The sequence below is a fragment of the Rhododendron vialii genome, chromosome 9a, assembly GCF_030253575.1.
Source record: "Rhododendron vialii isolate Sample 1 chromosome 9a, ASM3025357v1".
Classification (NCBI taxonomy): Eukaryota; Viridiplantae; Streptophyta; class Magnoliopsida; order Ericales; family Ericaceae; genus Rhododendron; species Rhododendron vialii.
In genome coordinates, this window is record NC_080565.1 from 27379044 (window position 1) to 27406606 (window position 27563).

The 27563-nt window shown below is 40.1% G+C and overlaps 1 protein-coding gene, 1 long non-coding RNA gene and 1 pseudogene across 3 annotated transcripts; 1 reads left to right on the top strand and 2 right to left on the bottom strand.

Annotated features, from left to right (window-relative positions):
* Positions 1 to 1948: 1948 nt before the first annotated feature.
* LOC131302108 (LEAF RUST 10 DISEASE-RESISTANCE LOCUS RECEPTOR-LIKE PROTEIN KINASE-like 1.1) lies at positions 1949 to 22504 on the bottom strand. 2 transcript variants are annotated; one of them, XM_058328736.1, is made up of 5 exons: positions 21880 to 22504; positions 20509 to 20938; positions 5034 to 5066; positions 4321 to 4575; positions 1949 to 3153 (listed from the first exon to the last, which is right to left on the bottom strand). In XM_058328736.1, exons 2-5 carry the CDS (start codon positions 20537 to 20539, stop codon positions 2189 to 2191), a joined length of 1284 nt encoding a protein of 427 aa, XP_058184719.1. In that variant the 5' UTR covers positions 20540 to 20938; positions 21880 to 22504; the 3' UTR covers positions 1949 to 2188. The 2 variants fall into 2 exon arrangements, with proteins under 2 accessions (XP_058184719.1, XP_058184718.1); XM_058328735.1 differs by lacking the exons at positions 20509 to 20938; positions 21880 to 22504 and adding an exon at positions 5215 to 6057.
* On the bottom strand, positions 16193 to 18945 carry LOC131300614 (PR5-like receptor kinase; annotated as a pseudogene).
* A 1834-nt stretch (positions 22505 to 24338) lies between the features above and the next one.
* On the top strand, positions 24339 to 24714 carry LOC131302109 (uncharacterized). Its single transcript, XR_009191599.1, has 2 exons — positions 24339 to 24383; positions 24483 to 24714. It is a non-coding gene; the product is annotated as an uncharacterized LOC131302109 (long non-coding RNA).
* Positions 24715 to 27563: the final 2849 nt, after the last annotated feature.

Genomic DNA, 27563 nt, shown 5'->3' on the forward strand with positions numbered 1-27563 from the left:
TGCTGTTGAGGAAGTCCAATGCACTATTATGATCCTCCAGTAAAGATACAAGTGTTGTACAGCAGCCGCATACAGACCATTTTTGCGGCCGTCTCATGTCCTACAAAGATAATCGGAGCCGCTCATTTTGTTCAAAATACTTCATTTAGGGTCCCTATAAAAAATCACCTCAATCCGATATCGGAAAGGCTGTAATCACCTCAATCCGCTCACTTTGCCTAAATTTTGAAGCAAAGTTGGATGATTCGTAAACACCCTTCCCGATATCGGATTAAGGTATTTTTTGCAAGGACCCTAAACGAAGTATTTTGAACAAAATGAGCGGCTCCGATCATCTTTGCGGGACACGAGACGAGCGCAAAAGCAGTCCTGTGAGCGGCTGCTGTACAGCACTTGCTGTACCTGTAGCCGCCCCGTATGATCCTCTGCTCAAAGAGACAAAGTCTTGTTCATTTGCAAGTTTTGGTAATGGTAGAGAGATAAATAGGATAATGATTAGAGGGAGGAGTAACAAGTAAAGAGAGATAAAGAGAGAGAAATGAAAGTAATAATTAGAGAAATATGGTAATAATTGGAGAGATAAATAAGGTACTAATGATTAGAAAAGAAAAACACTAAAACAAAGTTAAGATGAGAAACGAACAAAGGCAAAATTATTCAATGCACATGGTACATTTTACATTTTTAAATAAAAAAATAATGTAAATGAAAAATAATTTCTAATTTTTTTTGCACCTTATAGAAGATCTCAATGAGATCTATCAAACAAAATTCATATTGATAGAAAGATTAGTTGCGTAAGCACATAATTTTTGAATTTGAAATTGCCTTCTTAAAAAATAAGTATTTATTTTCCTTTCGGAATCGGGGCCTAACTTAAGTATTTCAAATAAGTTACTATTTTTTGAATTAAAAGTGATGTGTTGTGAAAGAATGACATGTCTTGTAATGTAGAAAGCAAGTGTTTAAAAAATAAAAACTTTAGCGGAACAAGGACTAAGAATAATCTCTTCCTTTTGAGGGCCTACTGATCTTCTACATTGGGGAAGATGATTCTATGCCCCGGAAGGCACCGTGGTGGCCCTAGGATCATTCTCCACCACACATTGTTATAGAGTCCAAGAGACAACATATGAACTCCACCATAATATGTGGTGAAAAAGGCCTTGGGACACCACGTAAAATGTCCAGATGCACTGAATAATTACTCATATAGTGGGCTAGTCTGTGGGGAAGAATACTCCATTGGGGACCACTACGACGTTGACCCATTGATTCTCTTCTCTCTCCAACAAGTGTCTCCGCGCCTAAGACGATCGCTTATATAATCAATTTGATTATTCGACATGGTCATTTTGTATAAATAAAATTTCCTAGAGCAATAATTATTGAACACTACACAATTTGTTCCCTCATTTTAGCAAAATTTTGAGGGCCCAAGACGATCGCCTTGCCTTGCTCATGAGTACCGCCTGAGCTGAACCTGTGTATGTTAAGATTTGAGAGCTCATAAAGAGTTCTCATCAAAAGAGTTCTGGTCTTATTGTGTATGTTATGGTTTCCGGGTTTTCTAGCAGTACTTACAGGGTTCAATTCGAGTAGCATGCCAACAGGAAGCACTTTGACAGAACAATCATTTAGCAAATTAAGTTAGTTATGACTATGATTCACATTTTCTTACTTATGAGTAGAGTAGTTTAAATATGCTTGTGGCCATTCCCGAAACTCGTGTATCAAACGTAATAGGTGACGATTGCTTCCCCAAAAATCCATTTATTCAATCAGGATAGAAATCTATGCAGCCTTTTAACTGTGCCATTGCGGGTTTCCAACATTTCCTGAACGCATGAATGATAAGTGGTGTCCCAATTTCAGTACTTGTGTTTTCTTTGCCCATTTCTGTTCGCCCAAAACGCAAAACAACAAAATCGGCAGTACAAAGGCAGCATTGCACAATGAGAACTGAGCCATGACTTCAAAAATCTCAAAATATGAACAAAAACACAAGAAGAGCTCTATGCACTCACTATACACATTCTCTCAATAGAATTATCAGACCATATGTAGTCATTTCAAAATACAACAAAATGGAAACTGAATTTGAACTGCTCGGTTGCATAGCTACGAGTGTCAAGATTATTTTCTTGACATATCTATCTTCAAACAAAAGTAGAGTGAAACGAAAGCCTTACTCACTGGAGGTGGGCGTGGTAGAGGTACTAACCCATCTATTGGTCACCAAAGCTGGTGAAACTGGGGGCATGCTGTTCTTCAACAACACAACATCTTCGCCATCAGATGAAGTAGGAGGCCTTCTAGTTGTTAACGCACTACCATCATCAATTATCTTCCCAGCATTCTCATCTTTGTACGAATGAATCCCCATCAAATCCTCCAAAATCTCTTTCATCGTAGGCCTCACGTCCTTATCAAGTTGCAAACACCTAAAAGCCACCTCTGCCATCGACAAAGTCATCCTCTCAATCGAAGGATCTGACTCAAACCCAAGAGACGGATCAATCAACTCATGGATTGCACGGTTTTGGATCCTGTTTACTGCTAAGTTAGCCAAATTAATCTCATCCCTATGCCTGTTAATGTCAACAGCCGGCAGTGATGATATGAGCTCAATAAGAACAACCCCAAAGCTATAAACATCACTCTTGTCAGTAAGCTGGTAACATCGATGGTACTCGGGATCAACATAACCCGGAGTGCCCTGTGGAGCCGTTGAGACGTGAGTGGCATGGTTGGGGAAGAGTCTCGAGAGCCCGAAATCTCCTACTTTAACGCAAAAATCGTTGTCAAGGAGTATGTTGTCAGTCTTTACATCGCGGTGGATGATATCAGAATCATGGAGGTAAACCAATGCACTGGCGGTTTCAATGGCTATGTTCATGCGAATAGGCCATGCAAGCGAACCATCCTTTGCTCGATCACCGTGTAGATGATCTGCCACAGTGCCATTGGGAATGTACTCATATACGAGTAGTAGTTCTCGGCTATGGCGGGAGGTGCAACCAAAAAGGGTAACCAGATTGGGGTGGCTCAAAGAGGTAAGGATTTCGATTTCGTTCATGAACTGCTTCACCCGCTTGTAGTTGTGCTCGTATAGGCGCTTGACAGCAACTTCCCTTCCGTCCCGGAGTATTCCTGGTTGAGAAAAGACCAATGGTCATGCCACATTTTTGTGGGAATAATTGGGATTTCAGAGTTTGTAAATGGATAAGTTACATGGGTAGGCTGTTGGTGGATTATGGATTTGTGGGGAATTTTCAAATGAAAGGAAAATAGATATGCAAACCCAAGGTTACATGGACTTTTACATGCAAGAAGGACATGTGTCGGACGAGAAAATTTTCAATGCAACAGTTATTTGTAACGCCTCTCTCACATGGGGTGGGACTCACGCATACATGGGGCCCAGATCAAGTGAGAGGGCATTACAAATAACCGTCGCATTGGAACTTTTTTCCCTTGGTGGACACTTTGACAGTAGGGAAAGAAAATTAACTTTGTTTCCTTTACATGAGATGCTCGATCAATTGCAACTTGTAAACATCACTTTGTCTCCTAGAAAATAAAAGAGGTATAACACCAAGAAGTATAGAAATTTAGTTGTGTCCTGTTATCCTTGCAACTGATGCATGTCACCTGAGTCCATAAAACATAGGGCAAATAAAGATAAATTCATCTACTTTACTTCATTTTTACTGCTTCTTTCGGATTTTTCCTTATTTATTTCCTTTCAAAAGTACATGAGCCAACAGTTTTATCGATGCTACAACCTAAGAAGAGCTGGTACGAGCAGAGACTCTGCAATTCTAAATAAACAGGGACACGAACACAACACAGGACACAACAAAGCTTATGTTTATATCAAGGTAGATATGTAGTTAGTTTTCATATGAGCATTTCATCCAGAAATGACCAAAACTAATTGTATCATTACAATTCTTGTTGTTTCCTCTTTAAATATTACAAGTTGAACGAGGGGTTTTATTTGGTCATAGTTCATTTACTCATACTTTTTTTCATATATTTTTGGAACATCATCGCCACAAAATGAGCTTCAATATTATAAATCGGTCCCTGTCATATTTCCATCCATTTCCAAATTGAGACACGATATCCCCGATATTTTCCCAGACTGTCCCCTGCTTAAAAATAATTGCATTTATTAGACACATGTCCCATACGTGCTCTGCGTGTCCCTGGAGTGTCGTGTCCCCAAAGTGTCTGACACAAATATGATAAGCTATTAAGAGTGTCGGTCCTTAATAGGCTGCGAGTGATAATCTAAACAACCCCCCTTCTTACCATGGTACACGGTGCCGAAACCTCCATCTCCCAATTCCTTGGAAGGGTCGAAGTCATCAGTGGCTTGTTCAAGTTCAGCATAGGAGAAGACAGAGGCACCAAAGTAGGCACTACCTCCTTCAAGGTTTGCTTTCGATAAGTGATCAGAGGAAGTGTTCTTTGAAGAGATGTACGATGAAACATGATTCCATTTGTTGAAACGCCATATAATTATTATGACCAAGCATAGCAGAAGGATTACGACTCCAGGTATAACTGAAGAAAACACAGGTGTAATCAGGTATTGATTCTTTCATCCATATCTATGCATAGGGGGAAAAACAAACCAGAAAAACTGAGGCATCTTTGTCTCTTAAATATCAGTCCCTCTGTCCCAATGCGATGGCGGTGCCATATGTTTGCGAACTTGAAGCGCATGAATCTCAAGAGAGGATTGTTTGGCAGCCAATTTATTGGAACAGAAGAACTCTATTATGGGTACAAAAGATACAGTGCCAAAAGTGAATTGGTTTTAAGGCTTTAACTAGAATCCTCAAATGGGAAAACAAGAACTCAATGAAGTTTGTAAAGTGATTAAAAGAACTAAGGATGTATCAAAAGAATTGTATCGTACCGAAAAAAAAAAGACTGTTTTATCATGCTTATGCTGAATATAGATGTAGATGTACCTAGGTCTAATCATGCTTGCTGAATACTGACAAATGGTAAATTACCTGTTCCTAGTACCAGTGTCAAGTTGCTAATTCCTGCAACCAATGTCAAGGAGAAAAATGCTTGAGACTAACTAAAGGAAATTTCCCAAAAGAGAAGAAAAAAAAAAAAAACCAGAAGAGATAAAACTTCCATGTTGGAGCAAACTGACATGGATTAAAAAATATTTTCAGATGTCATTACCTTCTTTCTCGTTTGTGCAGCGGAAGCGCGTGGGATCACGAGTACATCGCCCCTCCTTGTTTTGACACTCTTGACATTCTTTGGACACGTGAAACCTAATATCAAACTCAAAAGCCAACGCGGAGAATAAATAACTGGCATTTCTGCTTCCAAGTTCCGATACCCTCGGCAATTCAATAACCGCACAGTTAAGAGTCTTAAGATCAACACTGGCATTACTCGAGACACTAGAATTATAAGGATACTTATAGTAGACAGTGTATCCACTGCAGCCTCTGTAACTGTCATTGCCATGAAAATACTCGTCTTGTTTCTTGTCAAGTTCAGGGCTTGTGGTAGTGCATTTGAACAAGGTGAGACCAGGTGATATTGTGAAAGAAATATAGGGTCTAGTCGGAAGACTCCAGACCAAGTAAAACGCGAAAACATCGCAACCGTTTGTCCTAATGAGTTCCCCTAGATTTGGGTCATTAACCCTAATGGAATTTTCTGAGACATTGATAGTATTAAGGTCATACAATACTTCCTTCCTTTCCAGATTGAGTTTTGGAACTTGGTCTGTGCAATTTTGTACGGTGTAGAGCCCACAATTGGGGAATGTGGAGTTGGACAGAGGGTATCTGATTTGGCCATGTGTTCCACAGTTGAAGGAGTCTGGACACTTCCCAGAAGAGTGATCAAACAGTTGGTGAAAGAGAAGAAACAGAGCCAAAATGGAGGGAGGAACACCCATTGTGATTGTCCAGTTTAGCAAATATGGATTAATGAACAACCAACAAAGGGGAGAGGAAGAAAAAAGTTTTCTGTCGTAAAATAAGGTAATGTTTGTGGTTTTTGTAAGGCTTTACACGCCAGTCGACTTGGAAATTCGGCTATTTTGGAGGACTTGAAAGAAGTCTGATCGAAAAGGAAGAGGGAACTTGACCCATGGGAGAAAGTCGGTCGGCAGAAAGACTCCATGGGAATTTCATGCTCATCTCCTTCATTGACCCGGCAACTTGACCCATTGATAGCCCCAAGGGTTGCTCAGTGGCTCTCTTGGCTTAGTATTTACAGGTTTGCTCTCTCCTAAATTCTCAAAAGTTGGTCCGGCTCTCCTGACTTAGTATTTATGGGGTTGCTCCTTCCTTAGGTTTCAGGTGCGATTTCTCTTGTCAACAATTCTTGAGGTTACCTCACACATCGCAAGTGTATGAAAAGACTATGGGTGGAGCCATGGGCGGAGGGACAAGTGGGGTCGAGTGACCCCACTCACTATGATTTTCCACTAGAACGTTTGATAATTTGCAACCAAATTTTGCTATTTTGACCCCACAAAAAATCTTTAAGTTGCATTTACTTATTGTAAATATATAAAAATTCCAAACGTTCTCTTCTCTCTCGATCTTGAGATGTATACTCTTGGATGGGCTATGTGGGTGGTGTGAAAAACGGGGCAAGAAATTATGTAAGTTGTGGCGAGAGCAAAAGGTGATAGAGAAGTAGTGAGTCAAGGTCGCCGAAAATGGGGCTTGTGGAATGCTTTCACGGTGCTCCCCACTAGCTTACATGGATTCCCCGTTTGATACGTTTATGTAATTTTTCCACCAGTGTTTGACCCATTGACTTTAGCTGAACGGTGACAAAAGAAAACCAACCGAGAGATGCTGCATACACTACATAGTTAAGCTATATTTTATATGGGGTTCATTTCAGATCTCACAAAAGTTCAGAAAAAAATCTATAAATTCTAGTAAAATATTGTTTTATGGGGTCCTGTAAAAAATCAGCTCCTACAAATATCGGTAAGTATTACTTCTTGATTTGTAGGGATGAAATTGGTCAACTGCGCAGTTTCGCCACTACAAATCTAGAAATGATATATACCGATATCCGTTGGAGCTGATTTTTTTCAAGACCCCATAAAATAATATTTTAAAATTTGTCGGCATTTTTTTGGATTTTTCTGAAATTCGAAATGGGTCCCACGTATGATATAATGTAACTATGTAGTATAAAGGTAATCTACCTATATTTAGTGAAACCAAAATAACCCAAGGAAAGCCGAAAGCTATAGGAAACAGAAGGTTAGGAGTACCAATCGATACAACATTCCAGAAAGGAAAACTAAAAGCTCACAAAAATGCTCGAGCCCACTTCCATGCGTGAAAGTCTCCTATTCACAATCAATGGTCCAGATTGCTGAGATGGGTAGACGGTTGAGATTACACACAACACCGGACAATCCGAACCATTGATTGCTGAGACAAACGGTAGTTCAGATGTGCACAACACCATCCCCAATATGCTCGAACCCACTTGTGTGAAAGTCTCCTGCGTAATATGTATCCCTCCTCTTACAATGTTATGGGAATCACTGTATTGCGGACCACAATATTGCAAGAGTAGGAAAATATATACCCGTTATTTAAAATACCAACCTTAAGTGTGAACCCCGCTAAGAAATTTTTTCCTCTTAAATACAAGGAATTGATCCGGTGAGAGCACAACAACAAAGAACTTACTCTTCTAAGCTCACAAATTAAAATTCTGGGGGCAACTTGAAAATTTTCTGATCATTAACATCACGATCCCAAAATCAACTGGTGTCCATTGATTCATCTTTAATATAGGGTTTGAGTGCAGAGTTAAAGATAACGCAGTGAAAATGATGAAAAGCATAAGACAAAAGAGATGTCTGTGATCACCAACTTGATGAAGATTCACTCAAAAGACAGTTGAAATGAAAACTCTGGCCCACGTAGAAGAAAATGATCAAAAAGATTGTTCAAGGCTTGGATTAAACAAATAGAGAGAAAAAAAAAAAAACTATTCAACACAAACATGGTTTAAATAAGGAAAATAATAAAAATAATAAAATATGTTAACAGAAAGGTGTATAACAAATAACCAGATATGTCAAAATCTCCTCAAAATACACTATTTACCCAAGCGTTATGCTTCTATTTGGGTCTGGACCGAAAACAACAAATACTATACGATAGTCACTAAGAATCTGCCCACTGTAGTAGGAAGCATGGTGCGACTCAAATCCGATACCCTTGCTCGCAAGTCCCGCACCAATTAAAAGCACCTGAAGCGGACTCTAGACCATAAACTGGTTCATTCTTAATCAGAGAAACCAAAAGAACCTGCAACATAAACTAAAACCTATTACATTGACAAATGACAAGTCGGAGTTATATCCCGACATCGTAAGATAAGTAAGAGTGATGCTATGAGTACCAACCGGGGGAGGAAAATCATACCAATCTGCTGCGCCGGGCCGTCTTCGGCCACCGGACGGCCAATCCGAGTCGTCCAAAAATTCTAAAAAAAAAAACCAATGGGGCTCGCGTAGGAATCAATGGCATCCAATGTGTGTAGGATGCTTGATATAAACACCATTTTTTCGTGTTTTTTTCATGTATATATATATACACACACGAAAAAAATGGTATTTAGATCAAGCATCCTACACACATTGGATGCCGTTTATTCTCACGTAGGGGCCCTTTTTTAAGAATTTTTGAACAACTCGGATCGGCCGTCCGGTGGCCGGAGACAGCCCGGCGTGGCCAATCGGTACGATTTCCCTCCGCCCGGTCGGTACCTATATTATTTTTTGATAAGTAATTACACCAATTACCTAACAAAACACGAGAATATTGTGGTAGATGTAGATGGATGCCCAGTCCTCTTGCATTGGCACATCTGGAATGTCAAACCTGTCTTTTTCTATTGTTTTATTGACAACAGACATTGGAGAAGGTAAAGGTTGAGTCAAGGAAACTAAAGAACAGTTGGTGACTCTTACGACCAAATGGTTCCACAAACTGTTTGGCCATTTTTTTTTAATATGGCTAAGTTTTTTTTTTTTCAAACACATGGCACCCATCAAGACTTCTTCAATTTCACTCCCAACAACGAAGCTCCAAATTCGAGAAACCCATGATGCACAAAACTAGACTCCCAAACTACAATCCAACCCACATACCAGTTTCCAAGGTTAGATTCAGGAACTGACTCGGACTGGTTTAAGATTGGTTAATGGGACTCGTATGTGATCTAATCATGCAAAAATGCCTTGTCTAATGCATGTTACCAACTCTCGCAAACGCATGCAAAACATCTAGCTACTCACTTGTAAAACAAGAGCCTACTATTTTTGCAAATGCGAGAAGAAGAAAACAAAGAACATGAGAATGTTTATCGGAATGCACCATTAACTACGTGGGGACACCTACTCATTGACTACAGCACCAACATGTTCAAAAATGATGCCAAATATATGCATGAACATGAGTTAAACAGGCACGACAATTCAGCTAATTCTAACATGCTCGCCTAGCAATACAATCAAGCATAACAAACGTATCCCCGAATAATTAAAAATTAAAAATTTTACCCCAGCAACGTAACAAAAACATGTAAAAAGTACAAACCCGCCCCCCCCCAATGCCTTGTCTTATCCCCTATGCATGTTACCAACTCTCGCAAACGCATGCAAAACAAAACATCTAGCTACTCACTTGTAAAAAAAGAGCCTACTATTTTTGCAAATGCGAGAAGAGGAAAACAAAGAACATGAGAATGTTTATCGGAATGCACCATTAACTACGTAGGGACACCTACTCATTGACTATAGCACCAACATGTTCAAAAATGATGCCAAATATATGCATGAACTTGAGTTAAACAGGCACGACAATTGAGCTAATTCTAACATGCTCGCCTAGCAATACAATCAAGCATAACAAACGTATCCCCGAATAATTAAAAATTTAAAAATTTACCCTAGCAACGCAACAAAAACATGTAAAAAGTACAAACCCCTCCCCCCCCCCCCCCCCAACCCAAAATAGAAACATGCTATGTCCCCGGAGCATGGCAACACAAATAAATAAAGTACAAGGGAGAATAAATGGACCAACGAGTGGTAGCCAACCACCATGACCTCAGCCGATGTTCGAGGAATTGTCCGTTACCGCTCCATCCGCACCCTGCAAAAGGTTGAGGCACCAACTACCACACGGATAACATTAGTACCTCCCGGCTCTTGTTATTCGGGCTCCCACAGATAGAAATAAAAGAAAAACAAATACTCCACCAAATCTTCACGCGATCAACGTGTCATACTTTTCTCCCCATCCCTCACCGGTGGGGTAAGGAACGGATGGCTATACAAGACCATTATGCTTTTTTTTTTCTTTTTTCAATTTTCAATTTTTTTTTTGTTTTGTTGCTCTTTTTTCTTAAACAAAAAAGAAAAGAATAGCTATACATAGATTGTGTCAAAACTCAGAGCCCCTATCAAAAAAAAACTAATTAAAGCTCTATGCTACTGACACAAAATTGTCCTTACTAACCGAAGCTGGATACATAATCCTTATTTTAATAGTGGCGTGCAAAGCTATAAAACCCAAGTCAAAAATGTAGAAGTTGGGTCCACTTCTCAGTGAAGAGAGTGGTACGCAAAAGTTACCCGTCGGAACTTAAGATAAATGGGGCGCTCAGCGGCTCAAAAATTGGGTCTCAAGCGGCGCCACACATATCCTTGACCGCAAGCATCTCCACCAAACTCCCTACCTCTAGTCAATCTAAGAATGATGCCTCCTCGGTGATTAAGGCTATCTCTAGAGGATTCTTATACAAAATACTATTGACATGCTCTTGCACCAACATGTTGATCAAACTCACCTCATACACTTTCTCATCATCCTTGACTCGGCTATCCATATTAAACACATTCATCTCCATTTTCAAGTCCCCAAACGACAATTGGACTTATCCAATTTTGCAGTTCATGACGGCACTAGAGGTGGCTAAGAAGAGACGGCCAAGGATGATTGGGGTCTTCTCGAAGACCTTTGGTATCGAGCACATATCCAGGACAACACAGTCGATTGGAAAAAGGAACTCGTCCACCTGAATCAAAACATCCTCCACCACCCCCTTCAGAATTCTCACACTTCGGTCAGCCAACTATAGCGTGACCGGTATGGCTGTCAGATCGCCTAGGCCCAACTTCAAGTGCACCAGATAAGGGAGTAAGTTGACACTTGCTCCTAAATCCAGCAAAGTCTTATTGAACTTTTGGCCCGCGATAGCTATAGGGATGGTGGGACAACCTAGGTCTTTACACTTGGTACAAATCTCAGCCTGGAGAATGGAGTTCACTTGCTCCGTCAAAAGCACTTTGTCCTGACACTTAGTTCTCCACTTTGAAGTACACAGATCATTCAAAACCTTTGCAAACTAAGGAAAGGCATCAATGGCTTCCATCAAGGAGATAGGAAACTGAACTTTCTTGACTAACTCAAGCATTTGAAAGTTCACATTGACCTTAAGTTTCGCTACCAAGCGATTGAGATATAGAGCAACGGATGGTGATGGAGTCGCGGGGGCTGTAGGGGCAAGCACCGCCACTTCAGGAGACTCCGACTCTTTCTCTTCCTCAGGAACACTTCCCAAGTCTGGGATGACTGCTGATGCAGCTATTGGAACCGGGGGTGGAACCGATTTTTGCTTTGGAGGAATATCCTTGTCGATCACCTTCCCACATCTGAGAGTGGTGATCACCTTAGCCTCTTCCAGACTGGAATTCAAATTACTCGGGCCAGGAGAATCGTTGACAAAATGAGTACCGGTGGCATTGACTTAAGGTTGAGAAGGAAACCTTCCCTTCTCTTCCTGGACTTGTCCAACTGCCGCCATTAACTGGGTCTTAATGTCACCAATTGTCTGTTTGGTCTGCTCAGTGAAGGTAATTTGAGACTACATGAGAGCCTTCATCATCTCATCAGTCTGCGTATCTCGTGGGGAATGGGGTGTGCCTGAGGGTGGTCCAAAAGATGAAGGACCGAACCTCTACTGATGCTGAGGTGGGTAACAAAACTGGGTCATTTGGCCTTGAGGAGGCCGGAACTGCTGGAGTTGCTGCTGAGGTGGTGTCTGGGGTTGCACCGGGGTTTTTTTATCCCTCCAAACCAGAAGTGGGTTTTAGGCCCATCCTAGATTGTAGGTATTTGAATACGGGTCCCAACGCTGGCTAATCGCATTCACCACAGCCTGATTACAATGGTATGCGTCCTTAACAATGGGAAACGCAGGACAATCAGTTACTAAATACCCCAGACACTCACACAAAGCGCACACCTCCTCGACTCTCACCTCACTCATGCTGAAGCTTCAAGTCCTCTAACTGTTTAGCCATCTTGTCCAGTTGAGACTGGACATTGTGCTCTCTCACGCTCGATGGGAAAACGCCAAATCCACTAGGTCCCTAAACAGTCATGGCCCTATCAGCGAGGTCAGACGGTTTTCAACTTCGGTGTTTATCGGCCAACTCCTCTAGAGAATCCCATGCATCATCTGGGGACTTGTCTATAAAATCTTCCTCCTTGCAGAGGTACTCAATCTGCTAGGCCGTCACGATATTTAGACACCAATTGGGGCTTTACAAACCCGTGGTGTGGCAAGGACAACAGCAAGTCCTTGAAACACTCTCAACACCTTAAGAACGACTCACTCGCCTTCTAGCGGTGGCGATGGTGCGCACCAATCCCTCAAAATAGCGAACGTGGTTGTATGGATCCTGATTCTCCTTTCTGTTGATAAGCACCCAATAATGCATATTCTTGGTGCTTAAGTCCTCTAGTATGTTGTGTTTGTACATATATGTTGTTGTTTTTATGCGATATTGCACGTAAGGTTTGTTTGAGGATGTTTCATGTAAAACGTGCTAATAAGGCGTGTTTGAGCGCCAAGGGATGTATTGGGGTGCAGCCAAGTGTCCAAGTGCCTGCCTGTACCCATTTCTTTGCTAGCGGAACCTAACGGTACCTCAAGAAGTCCCGGAGGCCACTCGGTGGTCAAGAATGGCAAGAGGCGTGCCAAAGCTTAGCAAGCAATGCAAATGCATCGAGGATGGCCCTCAAGGGTATCCAAGAGACCAAGGCCACATGGCATACTTCCGTCAAGTCCCGTTGATCAAGTATTGAAGTATCAGAGAGCCGTTGGGACACTACAAGGCCTGAAGTGCCAAGCTGAACATGTTCTGCAGTTTTCACACATTGGTACCAATACCTCAAAAACATGGTACCAGTACCATTTTGTTGATATGGAAGACAGGTTGATTGGTACCAATACCTCAAAATTTAGGTACCGGTATCAATGCCCTTCGACCAGCACTTTTATGCTGAATTTTTCAACCTTCCATATATGAAAAGTTTCTACTTTAGGCAAGTTTTTGGGATATTTTGAGGGCTATTTTGTCCATTGTAAGGCTGATTTTATAAGCCCTGTAAATAGGCTTGTATGCCATTTATGGAAGGGATGGCCATTAGTTTTTGGGCCTAAGTTTTCTAGTTTTTGCTCTAGGTTTCTCCATAGCTTTGTTTCAAGCTTTTCTCACTTGTCTCCTTCAAGAACACTAGCAAGCAATTGTGTTAGGTTAATTTCTCAAGTATTAAAGTTGTTCGTACGGTTTGGATCTTTTATAAAATCAAGTTTATTTTAGTTTTTATCAGTGAATTATGTTTTCTTTGCTTGACTCTTTTTCTGTCTTTTTGATTATGTGTGAGTAGTCGATTAGGCTTGGCATCGGGGTGAATAACTCTTCGTGACTTAGGTTAATCTTGCTTTTCTCAACTCAAGACTTGAAGTTTGGCTTGTAAAATGGGAAGGGTTCGCCTTTTATGTAACAAAACTTACCGATGTTAATCTCCGGTGATCATGTGCTTGCTCACATGATTCCGGAGCGATGTCTCAGTTCGTGCTTGCCAAGAGAACTAAAAACCTCACTTGTTTTTCAAACCACACATCTACTCTTTTATTGGTTTCATAGCTAAATCTTCCGGTTAATTGATAGCCTATGCCGAGCGATTCAACCTAGTTTTCATTGAGAATGGTTAGATGACTTAAGTTACCGGCGTTAGTAACTCCATTAGCTTGCCGTCTTTAATTCTTAGTTCAAACTCAGTTTCTAGTTTTTATCACAAGGGTATTTCTCACCTTACAAACCAAAATCAAAAGTTGGTCGTCTAAACGCTGCAAACCTTTACATCTACAATCCGAATTAGCTATAGAGATTATCTCTGTGGGAACGATTCCGGTCTTACCAGTTATTATGCTTTCAATGACCTAGTCCTACACTTGGGGTATGGACCTTTCTAAGAGGTTAGATTGCGGCGAAGCACCCGTAGAAAAGGGGAAAGGCATTGTGGATACCAGGTTTGATGGTAAAGGCATTGCGCGCCTCCACCGTCTCCGTTGGCAAAACAATTGGTCCGAGAGGAGTTGTCCTCTCAGGATGCATGTGCTCACGCATCGACTTCTGCTCGGCCATGACTAGCGATTCAATTACTAATTCGACAAAAAGATCGTCGATATTAAAAGACTCAATACTGACTGATCATGACACTTCCTCCACTACGGGGATCGATTCTCTATCTATGGGGACTAGACGCTTGATGTTATCCTGGTTGTGCTTGGGCTTCCCTGGTTGTACTTGGGCTTCAAAGGTGATTGCTTTCTTACAATAGAGGATTACTTACCTCTACCTATGATGATTCAAAATAAAAACTAAAAAAAAACAAAAATAACGATCCGAATTCTTAACACATGTTATCGTCCTCGACAACAGCGCCAAAAATGCTTACCAGATTCCTAGACCCAAAATAATGTGTTGCCCCAAGCGTAGGGCTGAGACCGACATAACACAATATCCGACAAGTCCGGAGTCAAATCCACGGAGACAGTGATGTGTGTTGCTCAAAAACTTAGGTTGTTACTGTTAAAAACGGGCTCTTAGGTAGCCACCCCTTGTCGTTTGATGTTGAGATTAACTAAAATAAAGAAATTGTTTGGTTTTCCAAATAATTAAAAGGATGTACGGTCATAGAGTTCATAGCACTCACAACCAGTTCGAATTAACCTGCTTCATTTAGTGTTTTTCAAAACTTTCGACTTTAGAGAGAAAAAGCTATCCTGAAATATGGGAACCTTTATGGTCGCCGTTTACCCATGCGCAGCGGAGAATAAGTTTTGGACCCCCATTCCCCTGTTCACATGGGCTCCGACGATGCTCGGGTTCGTCTAACAGACGTTCTTTATTAATCTAAAATTGTCTTTTCTTCATTGTTTGAAAATAGGGGCAGTGCCCAGACTGGTCACGGCATGTTAATTACCCTACGACTCTACCTATACGACTACTCACTCATTATCACGAAAGAAACGCAAGAAACCCTAGATTGCATCACGCTTCTATTGCTTGGAATGGAAAACAAACAAAAGATATGAATTAAATAAATTCCAACAAGCAACTCTAATGAAGAACAAAACTTAATACGAGTTACCGGAGTGTATTATCTTGAACAAAACTTCAAAGAGAAGAGATCTCTAGGAAAAACAATGCAAGTAAAAGCTGCTATAGTAAAAAGCGATCCCTAAAAATGAAGTTTTTCGGAGTATTTATACATGACCCCTCAAATCTGGAATTAAAAATGATGAAACTATATATTTTTTCCGTTGTGACACTCGGTATCCTTACAGTCCGTTTCTCTGATCTACCTCTGCTCTACTTTTGATCCAGTTTGTATCGATATTGCTGAGGGCTGTATCGATTCCGCCAACCTTAGTGGCCAGGCCAATTCTCTAGCGTTGCATGAAATTTGGCACCCGACGCTCCAATGACGTCACCCGACGCCTCACGCTTCCACATTGACTTCCCGCGGCGACGTCCAAACTGGCCTCAAAGCCTCGCAACCCGATCTTTGCGTAAAATCCACCTTATTTTCTGCAAAACTAACAAAGACACAAAAGTAAGACAAAGCACGGCATCAAGTTGAAAATAAAATAAAACGCGCTTCTAACGCGCTACCTTGCCCTACTTAGGCGCTTATATCTATGATATTGCGCGCCTATCACTTATATGGCTCATTCTACTTATGTAGAAAAGAGCCAACAAAAACCCTTCTCTTGAAAAAGGTTAGAACTAACTGTTCCTACGAAGTGTCCCAATTACCTCTTTGAATTCTATTTGATTTTGTCCAGTGGATAACGACATCTAGAATTTCATTAACTAAGGTAGTATTACACATCGATATAGAATGATACCTTATATTTGCGAAAACTAAACTTTAGAATAAATCATCAGGTGGTACGATCATGTGCATTATAGCTATTGTCATTGACTAAACAAACATCCAAACTGAAAGTACTGTTGTCGAGTGATGACATAAGGAAAATGCCTTTTAAAACAAGGTGAATTGTTTGAAGCAAGTTAAGCTCTAAAGTGATAAGATATCATTACTGGGAACATAGGCCTCAAATACATGCCAAATAAGAACTTTCTACTATAGGTTGAACTTTCACGATGGAAGCGTCATAATTACGAAGCTTTGAGCGATATGCGTCAACAATAAAATAGGTGATACAAACTTACATAATTTTCAGTGGTGCATTTTGAAATCATGGGGACTGCACGTTTTGCTTTTCCCTCCAGAAGCATGCATGCATCGTCACAATGTCATGACATGAGTAGTGGAAGAATCCACCGGTGCTCTTGAGGGAGAAGACAAATAAGGCTTGGAAGGGATTTGCATAGACTCCGTGCTTCCTTCTAACATCTCCACAACCCGACTCATTGATGGTTGGTTTGAAGGATCAGTTTGTATACACCACAAGCCAACTATTATCATCTTCCTTGCACTTGCATTTGCCTCATCATCCTCATCCATAATGCCATGCAATCTGATTTCTTCATCAAGCTCAAGACGCTTGTATACCCGGCCAATGTGGGAAATATATTTCACTTGTTCGATCAACCGCGACACTTATATTCTTTCTTTCGCCAACCATTTCCACAACCATCATCCCATAGCTATACACATCAAACTTATGTGAAACCCCACCGAAATTTCTGCTAAATACTTCTGGGGCAATGTAGCCTGCTGTTCCTCGAGCACCCGTTAAAGATATGATACTCTCTTTTTGCAGGCATAGTTTAGTAAGGCCGAAATCAGATATCTTTAGGCAGAAGTCCTCATCTAAAAGAATATTATGAGGCTTTATGTCAAAATGCAAAATTCGCATTTTGCAACCACGATGTAAGTACTCCAACCCTCGGGCAATACCAACCGCAATTCGGTACATTGCATCCCAACGCTACTGGTGATATGTCGAGGAGCCACCATCATGTTTGAAATTGTCAAGAGATCCGCTAGGCATGAACTCATATATGAGCTCTATGGCAACCCTCAAAACAGAACCCAAGAAGAGTCACAATATTTACATGAGAAGTTCTATTAATTGTTGCAACCTCGTTAATGAAATCCTCTCCATTGCATTTCAACCCTTTCAGAACCTTCACTGCCACGAGGCAGTCATTTTCTAACTTTCCTTTGAAGACACAACCAAAGCCTCCCTGACCTAGTTTAGTTCTGAAGGAGTTGGTAATTTTCTTGATGTTGGAGTAAGTGTATCTTTTAAGAGAGAGATATCCACAATTCTTTAGAAATGACTCAATGTTTCGGTAGTTCTCAGTCTTCTTTTTCCAAAAGAATGTTGATTCATGTTAAAGCATCCAACTCCAAACCAATTGGCAAAGAGTGGAGAGGCTGCCCAGGCTCATATACTAGTTTTGGAGGAGATAATTAACCGATGTGGGACAAATCCCAACACTTCCCCGCACGTGCGACCCCTGATTCGCACGTGGAGAGGTTAACAAATGATCCGGAACACACGGATCACAATGAAACAAAGTGCAACTATGGCACAAACAAAGGGGAAAAGCCTCCGAAAGTCTAGCTTTGATACCATGTTAAAGCATCCAACTCCAAACCAATTGGCAAAGAGTGGAGAGGCTGCCCAGGCTCATATACTAGTTTTTGGAGGAGATAATTAACCGATGTGGGACAAATCCCAACAATTCACTTTTTGAGAGTTTCTTCATAATTATGCAGAACAACATAATTCTCATAATCCCTACAGTAGAAACAACTGAAGTACAATTCCGAAGAAACGGTTAGATGTGGATAATAGTTTCTAGGTTATCTTCCTATTACATGTAAACCTAGAGAAGTATAATGGGAGGAAAAGGAATCTTGCCATCATTTGAATGGAAAGGTCAAGCTAATGAAACACATGAACGATAACTGTTCCGAGAATCAATGAACGATAACGGTGGAAGAAAAGGAATGGGATTTAAATTTAATTTACTTTGCACATTCTGTATAGAATAATGGAATAAGCCTTAATCTAACCATAAATGCAAGTACATGCTCTCTTGTTTAAGCATTGAAACTCCCCGAAGTCGCGCGCGTGGACATTGACCTTAATCGAACATAATATTTTACCATACACAATACTAACTATGATGCTCAACTCTAGTACAACCTCACTTGTCCTCTCTTTACGGAAACCCCGTTCAGGCCTCAGGTCTCCTCCTCCATTAATCGAAATGTAACTCTCGGGTGTCACGCAGACATTGGCCCCCATCGTGGAGACACGCAAGACCTTCCTCTTCCTCTAAAACGTGATATTCCACCAAAAAAAAAATTCAAAAGCCAATATTAATGACAATCGATCGCTAAGATTCTGGTCCTCAACTAATGACACCACCAGCAATTGGAAAAACACAAGAGTTTTTCGGAATATTGACTGGAGTCGGCAATACAACTTGTTGATTTGGATACGAATAGTAGACAGTGTACCCAATAATGAGAATGGATCGCTAAGATTCATAGCCATGACAACCTCCGCCTCTATAGTGAGTGTAGTTACCAAAGAAGAACTTATCAGTCTAATTCTAAATTGCAGGGCTGCTGGTCTGGCAGTTGAAGAAGGTGAGATTTGGGGAGATTGTGAAGAAAATATATTGCCTATTAAGAGGATGGATGTAACTGGAAAGATCGCAATCGTTGGATTTGATAAGGTTTTGTTGTACTGGGTCATTAATCTTTATGGTATCATTGCGCCCAATTTGACTTTAGGGACTGGTTCATCAAAAATCAACAGTAAACCACCCCCATAGGGGTGTGTGGTGTTGGTAAAAGGGAATTTGATCGGACCAAGAGTTCCGCAATCGAAGGAGGATGGATAGAAACAACCTATATTTGATTCCCAATTTAAAACATGAAAAAAAAAATCCCAAGTATAAGAGGAACGAAATTCCCTCATTTTGGATTTTTTCATTTTTATCTGGGAGGGGGCGAAATTATGTTACTAGAAATGAGGGTTTGGTAAAAATCAACAAACTCCATAAATTGTTCTGATTTTTTGGTTGGCACGCCTGTTGACTTGGAAATGGTGTTATAGATAAGATTGTGCGTGTATTATAGATAAGATGTTGTGATAGATTTTCCTGAGTGATTTGAACTGTTGTACATGTAACATGTCTTGTCTTCGAACTCTGGACACAAGTGACTCACATGCACGTGCATAGATCAAACACGCCTGCACGCACCGCCTCAACGCGTGGGGCTTCCTTCAGGATCCTTTCTATGTTGGATTAGCACCATCAAGATCATCGTCTTGAGAGACGATGCCAAACCCGTAATCAAAAAACTGGAAACAATAGAGTTTCCAAATGCACGGAAACCTGCCGCACCTGTCTCTCTCTGGTCCTCTTTCTGTCTCGCCCCACCTTTCTACCTACCCATACGCATATGTAACTATGTAAGGGAAGAGGGAGGAGTAAACGGTAAACCCAGGTAGGGGGTTTCCCCGCAGATGGTGATGGCCGGCACTAAACGGTGCCAATTTCGGACAGCTATTGAATTGATTATTGAAATATTGTGCAAGTGTGTCTTGATTCCTCCTATTATTAAGTATGTGACTTGGTCATGTCGAGTGACATCTGCTACTCCCGGTCAAGTGACATCCCAGACTATCCTAACCACGCAAGCCTCGACTTTCGGCTTTGCATTAGTGCCAAAAGGGAATTGACTTGTGACTTCAGGTTGACTTGAATATTAAAATGAAAACGAGTATGGGATGCAGTTTGCATAGCAACAAAAAGGAAAACTTTTTTGATGCATTTATTCTTCTAGATATACAGATGCAACGGCTTCAAATTATATATGTTAAGTTTACTGATACTGATAAAAGGTAAATTACCTGTTCCTAGTATCAATATCAAGTTCCTTCCCGTGACCAATGTCAAGGAGAAGAACATCAATCAATTCAAAGTAATTTACTTTGCATAGTCTATAAACGCTTGAGTTTAACGAACGGAAGAATGCAAAACCGAAAACAACAACTTCCATGATGAAGCAAACTGACATGGAATAAGAATCTTTCGGATGTCATTACCTTCTTTGTCATTTGTGTAGCAGAAGCGCATGCCATCACGAGAACACCTCCCCCCCTTGTGTCGACACTTTTGACATTCCTTGGACACATGAAACCTGATAGAGAACTCAGAAGCCAACACAGAGAACAAATCACTGGCATTTCGGTTTCCGAGTTCGGGTACCACTGACAATTCAATAACCGAACAGTTGAGACCAACACTGGCATTACTCGAGACACTAGAATGATAAGGATACTTATAGTAGACAGTGTATCCACTGCAGTCTCTGTAACTGTCATTGCCACGAAAATACTCATCTTGTTTCTTGTCAAGTTCAATGGAGTTTTCTGTTTGTTGTCAAGTTCAATGGAGTTTTCTGTTCCATAGAGGCAAAGTTAGGCCTCTCAAAATAGCATCCAAAGACTTGAACAACAGCCTCATCATAAGCATCTGAAAAGCATGAAACAATTGTCCAAAATCAGCATCAAGCATGCATCATCACAATATAACGACGGTATCCATAGAGATAGCATAGATTCACACATCAGCAAACACAACCCCCCCCCCCAAAAAAAAAAACAGCTGTATAGACTCAAGATTTTTTTTGAACGGTAATATAGACTCCAAGATACCACCCCATATATAGCACGACACAACCAAGACACCACCCCAGAAATTGCAGGACACAAAACAGGACTAAAATACCAAAGGAACCACCCCTTAAGCACCAAGACATAAAGAAAATTCCCAATAGTGAACCACCACACAAACCCACCAAAACCAAAACTATTGAACATAAATTACGGCATTAGAGAATATGTTTCAGCATATATTAGAACCTTAATTAAGCTTAAAAACAATATTTTCAACACTTAACTTCAGTAGCAGATAAAAAAAAAACTTCACTTCAGTAGTTTCTATGTAATTGATTTTACTACTAGTTACTTTTTCTCTCGAACAACTCAAATTAGCAAAAACAAAGAAGTTAACTTTATACTGCACATGCAAGAGACTTTATTTTGTTTTACTTCCGTTAAATCACACAAATACATGCTTTAATGATTCACATAAGTACAAAGTTGAAAGCTAGCTAAAGCATCGGCACAACGGTGATCTATGTTATCAAAGGCAACACTTGAATGCAAAGAGCATCTAGGGGAATAAATTCATATGAATTTTTTTTGTAAATAAACCCAAATACAAACAATCACGGGCTCAAACTTCTCTTACAAACCAGGACACGAACACAAATTTCTGTACCAAAAAATAAAAAGGCATACAAGATACCATAACCTCAAGTAAGCTCTTAAGTGTTTGTAGGCCATTCTCAACAAGTGCTTGTATGCTGATAGATTTGAGAAATAAAGAGTTCTTAAACAAAGATATGTTACCAGCAGGATCTCTAGCATGAGAAACATCTTCCATGGTGTTGAATTGAGTTGAATATGCAGTTCTATAAGCCTCGATGGATACAGAGTTAGCCGCTTGATGCTCTCCATTTGTAATGAATCAATTAGTTGTTTCTATAACAAATCCTAGTAAGTGAAAAACAACCAGGCACGTTCTGCCAGCCAGTCAAAAATCATGTGTGACATCAGAGAATAAATAACTTTCCTCCATCTCCTCTGACTTGACTAACCAAGAACTACCAGAAATGTGATTCATCATAGATTCATAACATCCAAGCTTCGGCTTCAAGCCCGCCAAGCAATATGTTTGCATTGGTACAAACAAACAAGCTACAAATCAGTTTACATATTAAATCCAACATTGCAAAGCATTAAACACAGCTCCACTTGGTGAATTTTGCATGGAAATCATAGAGCAGATCATATGCAGAAATTTAGTTACCACCAAAAAAATACTAACTTTCACACTTTCAGCACTTATACCATATTTTCTGCAACTAAAATTCAATTTCAGCATTCAAGAACGTAAGTTTAACAACTGTGTCTTAGTTTCTGCATATTTAAAGCATAAATTAGTTGCTGGAAATGTTCTATCAAGGCAGAAAAACACCTTTATAATTGCTGAAATTATAGAGAATCATTCCAGCGACATGGTGAATCCTAGGTTTTTTTTCGATTATCCTTATACTTGCGACACTTTTCCTGCATTTTCACTAACCAATTAGGAGTACCACAACATCTATATGATAAAGAAAGTCATGCTGCATATTAGAATTTGTAACAAGAGTTCGAGGCAGGAAGATATTACCATTACCTAACTATAGAGAATCATTCCAACTACCAATTTACCACATACCTCATAATCGGAGTCTTTACATAAGTAAGACAAATATGCCCAATCTGCCTCCTCTATATCTGTAGGGCAATTGACGTCTCCATTCTCAAATTTCTTCTTGAGACGGAATCACATGTCACAATACCACTTACCCATAGCTCGCAATATAGCTTTGTCTACATAAGTTGCTTTAGGAAGATCAAATTTTTCCTACATATCTCACAAATTCATCCAGTCAATTGCATACATGAAAATAGCAACTTAGATGTCAACTTAGACTCAAAACTGCATCAGAATATTAGTACATACTCTTTCAACTAGTATCCAATTATTCTCAATTTCATATGAAAGTGCCAACAGAACTCCCAACAAATGTAATTACATACTCCTCCGACAAATAACAAGGTCACGTTACTAATACTTACTTGAATGTGCACAATACAGTTATCCATTGCATCTCGGAGCACCTTCTCCCAACTTTTTGCCTATAAAGGAGCAAATTGTCAAACAATAACACCTATCTCTGTGGTGAACCTAGTCAAGTCATCATTGTTTTCACTGGTTGGTTGTCCAAGTGTTCTAGAAAAGCCCAAGTTCACCTTCTCTCCATGCCCTCGAATCTTGGCTAACACTAAACCTTTAGTTTTCCCACGTACATTCTTCGTTACAGATGCATCTGCTGAAAAAATGGAACATTGATTCTCATGAAACTCAGCTAAAAATCCTTGCAATCATAGTGGTGCTGTTAGAACTTATACCAGGTGTCAAGGATACATTTGGTTGCGCAGACTCAAATATATGTGGAGCAAGAGATGAGTTTTGGGCTAGATCATTACTTGGCATGGATGACATGGCAGGAGTAAGCACTGCTCTAGCAATCACTCCGTGAGGTGTCATTCCACGACCTCCATGTCAAGAATGAAGTAAATTGCTCATCCTTACATACTTAATCGGACATTAAAAGGTTGCTTATATAAACTTAAAGGTTATATATATGACATATGTGAACAAGTAGACACAAACTCATGCTTGGGTATGGTGGTAAAGCATTGAGGCCCCAAGGCAAACCACATGGGTTCGAGTCACCGGACTCATGTTGGCCATTTGCTATGGCAGCATTTTTTGTTCTTTTTCCCCCTTTTTGTTATGTTTTTTTTTTCTGTTATTATTATGCTATCTAAAATACTAAAAGTCTCATAGCACACCACCCGAGCCCCGCTAGAGGTCTTTTTGAGTGATCAAGTTACCGGCTTCGGTAGTACTGGCAATACCATGAAGATCAACGACCCAGTACTAAGAATCCTTATCGAATCGAAGGTTTGCAATTTTCCAGTTACATCAACCCTCTGGATACGCTTTCTGTTTCTTTCACCGTCTCCCCCAATCTCACCATCTTCAAATGCCTCGCCACCAGCCCTGAGCTTGAGAATTAGACTGACTTCGTTGGTGATTACGCTTATAGAGGCTGCCGATGGTACACTGTCTCCTATTCATATCTGAACCAACAAGTCGATCGAGTTCCAGAGAGTATCCTGCCAAACTGCATGTGTGTTCTTCCAAGTGCTAGTGGTGTCATCGGTTGAGGGCCAAAATCTTAGCGATCCCTTCTGTTTACACCATATTTCACCGCCTGTCGATGATCGACCGAAAGGTGGCAATTATGAGAATGCTTCCTATTTTATTATTATTAAGTATTCGTATTAATATTAGAACTAATATTAGTATTCCTTTTATTATTATTTGCATGCAGGACACTTGGCTTGCTCCTACACATGTGGAAGTTAAAAGGACACTTGTCATGCTCCTACACATTTGAAGGGAAGTGGGAAGTTATTTTGACAAGTGGAAGCAAAAGATTGAATGAAGACTAGTGGAGAAGTTAGGAAGTTATTTCCTACGTTTGTTGTTTTCTATAAATAGTCTTTTAAGACTTCATTGTAATTCCTCTCCAACAAATCAAAGTCTATCTTTATTTGTCTTAATTTTTGGCACTACTAACCCATTCGGGTTATAATTAGGAGTAGGAGTAGAATTTCATATTCTAAGTTTAACTTAGGATCTTCGATGTGTCGCTCACGGCGATGGATCAATCGTTGAAGATTAATGGAAGTCTTCCATTTGTCTTCAATTTCGTTCTTAATCTCACATTTGACTCGACTACCATTTCTCTTCCGGTGAAGTCCTGAAATACTGCGTGGAACCACGGATCCGTCTTGTGAAGACATAGCCGCATTCGCTCTTATTTTTGTTGTTGGCATTGTTTCCCGAAATCTCTGATCGAGGGAAAAATTGGTAAACAATTTTGGCGCTAGAAGGAGGGCAATCATTACTAAATCGGAAGTAATGGCACAGATCGACTGTGAAAATGAAAGCCTTGCATGTAAGGCTTGAACAATTTGCAGAAATGGAATAACGGCCATTTGTTGGCCAACTTTGGGAATTGGGATCATTCTAAAAAAAAGGAGAATCGGCAGAATGAAAAGCTAGTTTAATGGAAAATTTCAGCCTTACACGAAAGGCTCAAACAATCTGACATATATAGGCCATTATTAAACATGCTAGATGAACAAATTAATGGCCATGATACAGGGCCATACAGTGGTGCATGGATCATCTCTTTTGTAGAGACGTAATCAACATGAACAGTGAGGAAGTGGAATACCAAAATATATGGTATGGGCACCATATGTGTATCGCCTATCAGTGGGCAGATTTCAAAGTGTGTTCCTCAGTGGTTTTATGGCCATTTATTACATGTGTTGGCCAAAATTGAAGGCCGGCCATTTGTTGATCAGATGTGAATCCAAAATCAAGGGCTCATTGATAAGTCTTGCATGGAAGCCTTACACATGTAAGGCTTGAAACAGTTTATTGTTCAAAGGAGGCCAGCCATTTATTGGCCAATTTTTGGGACAATCCGGGAATTACAATTTTGATCAGTTTTGTTTAAAAAACAAGAGAAGACATTATGATCGAAAACTTATGTTTAGATATAAAGGGGCAAGAAGATCCTTGGCCATAAGTTGGCCTTTTGCCCACGAATTGCTTCCCATATGTGCCCAGTAAAAACTTTGGAAGGGTACGGCTTATAAGTTGCCAATAGAGAAAGTGGCCCTTAATTATATTTTGGCCAAACAAAGGCCAGTGGCTAATCATCATATCATCGTTCCAGATTTTACAAGGAACCAGAACATATGTGGCAAAATATAGAATGAGAAATAAACCCCCTTTTGATGATGAAATTGGGGGGCAAAAATTCATCTTTGGAAGAGCCAATGATAAAACTTAAGTGGCTTACAAGTTTGAAATCTGACATATACCATTCGGTATGAAAGCCTTGTATGGAAGGCTTGAAGAGTATTAATTTGTTCGACATATGCTATTCGGTGAAAGATTTGACTGTAAATTTGACGAATAAATTATGGGTGGCCAATGGTCATCAGTCGATCGATTGAAGAGGCTGTTGTTCAAGGTTGCTAATGTTCACAACGATGCCCATTATGCTTAGTAAAAGAAAAATGATGCCTTTACATAATAGGAATCACATGGGGGGCACATCTGGCCTTTGATTTGTTAAGTGGACATACTAATAAAGGACATATGGTAGCCTATGGGAGAGCATGAGTCCATGATCTTGAAGAAACTGCTACAAACTGCCGTGCATGGGCAACGGGTGACACTTGGCCCATCTCAGAATTGGCAGTTGATTTTCTTGGTTCGGCTTGTGTGGAACATCGTTAACTGCCCAGTATTATTTGGTTTTGCCAAATGAACTTGGGGGGCAAAATTCAATAAGGAACTTGAAAATTTGAAATTCAAGCAAGTCGAATCATGAAAAGAGTAATTCAACTAGAGTTTTTAATTTAGACCATGAATGGTCGAAATAGAAAATGTTCCCTACACTCCATCTATACGGGTTAAGGATAGTGAAAACTTGCCCATGGAGTATGAGTTCAAGCCAATTGTGGCTGTGAATTGTTGATCGATGGTAACCATGTGTTAAGAGGGATATGGATTCTCCAAAGCCATTTATATTGGCTTTAGTCGAAAAACACCAAGTATTAGTTTATGCCACTTATCCCACCACTGATCTTTGCCTAGCAGAAGACTTTTGTCGAGGACTAATAGAAATGGTTAATTATGACAAACAGGTGGTTTTGCCATGGGTAATAGATTGACCATCCATTAATTGCAATCGATTGGTGAAATTAACAATCGATCATGGCTTATACTAGCTTATAGTTGAAGGAAACAAATCGACAAGGATTTTTCAACAGAGGCAATACCATCCCATAATTCAACAGAGGGAATATTGCATCCAATAAGCCAGCAGTGGTTTTTAAGCCTTGAAGGCTTTATTGTACCGGTCGAAAAATGAAAAGATTGGTGTAAAATATATCAAAAACTCTTCGAAAGTTGAGGGGCATAAATGTTTTCACTGTAAAAGGTTATTACTTGCTTTTGGCCCTTACTCTTGTTTCAACTTTGTTTTCCGAAATCTCGGATGAATTCGATAGAGGGAATGTTTGTCGTTTGCTACGAGCGTGTTTTGGCCTTTTCTTTATTGAAAGAATCTCAACTCCCATAATTTGATCAAGGGGAATGTTTGTCGTTTGCTACGCGCGTGTTTTGGTCTTTTCTTTATCAAATGTTGGGGGAGAAATTAAGTAAACAAATGCTTGTGCTTGATTAAGGCTCATGGCATAAATCCTTTTATCGATATGCCATTCGTAGAGTTTTGATATATAGGCCTTTATTCGATAGGCCACGTATGTCCAACATGATCCGTTTCTGGTATCAATTGATTGCCCAATTGAGTTGGAGGGCATAA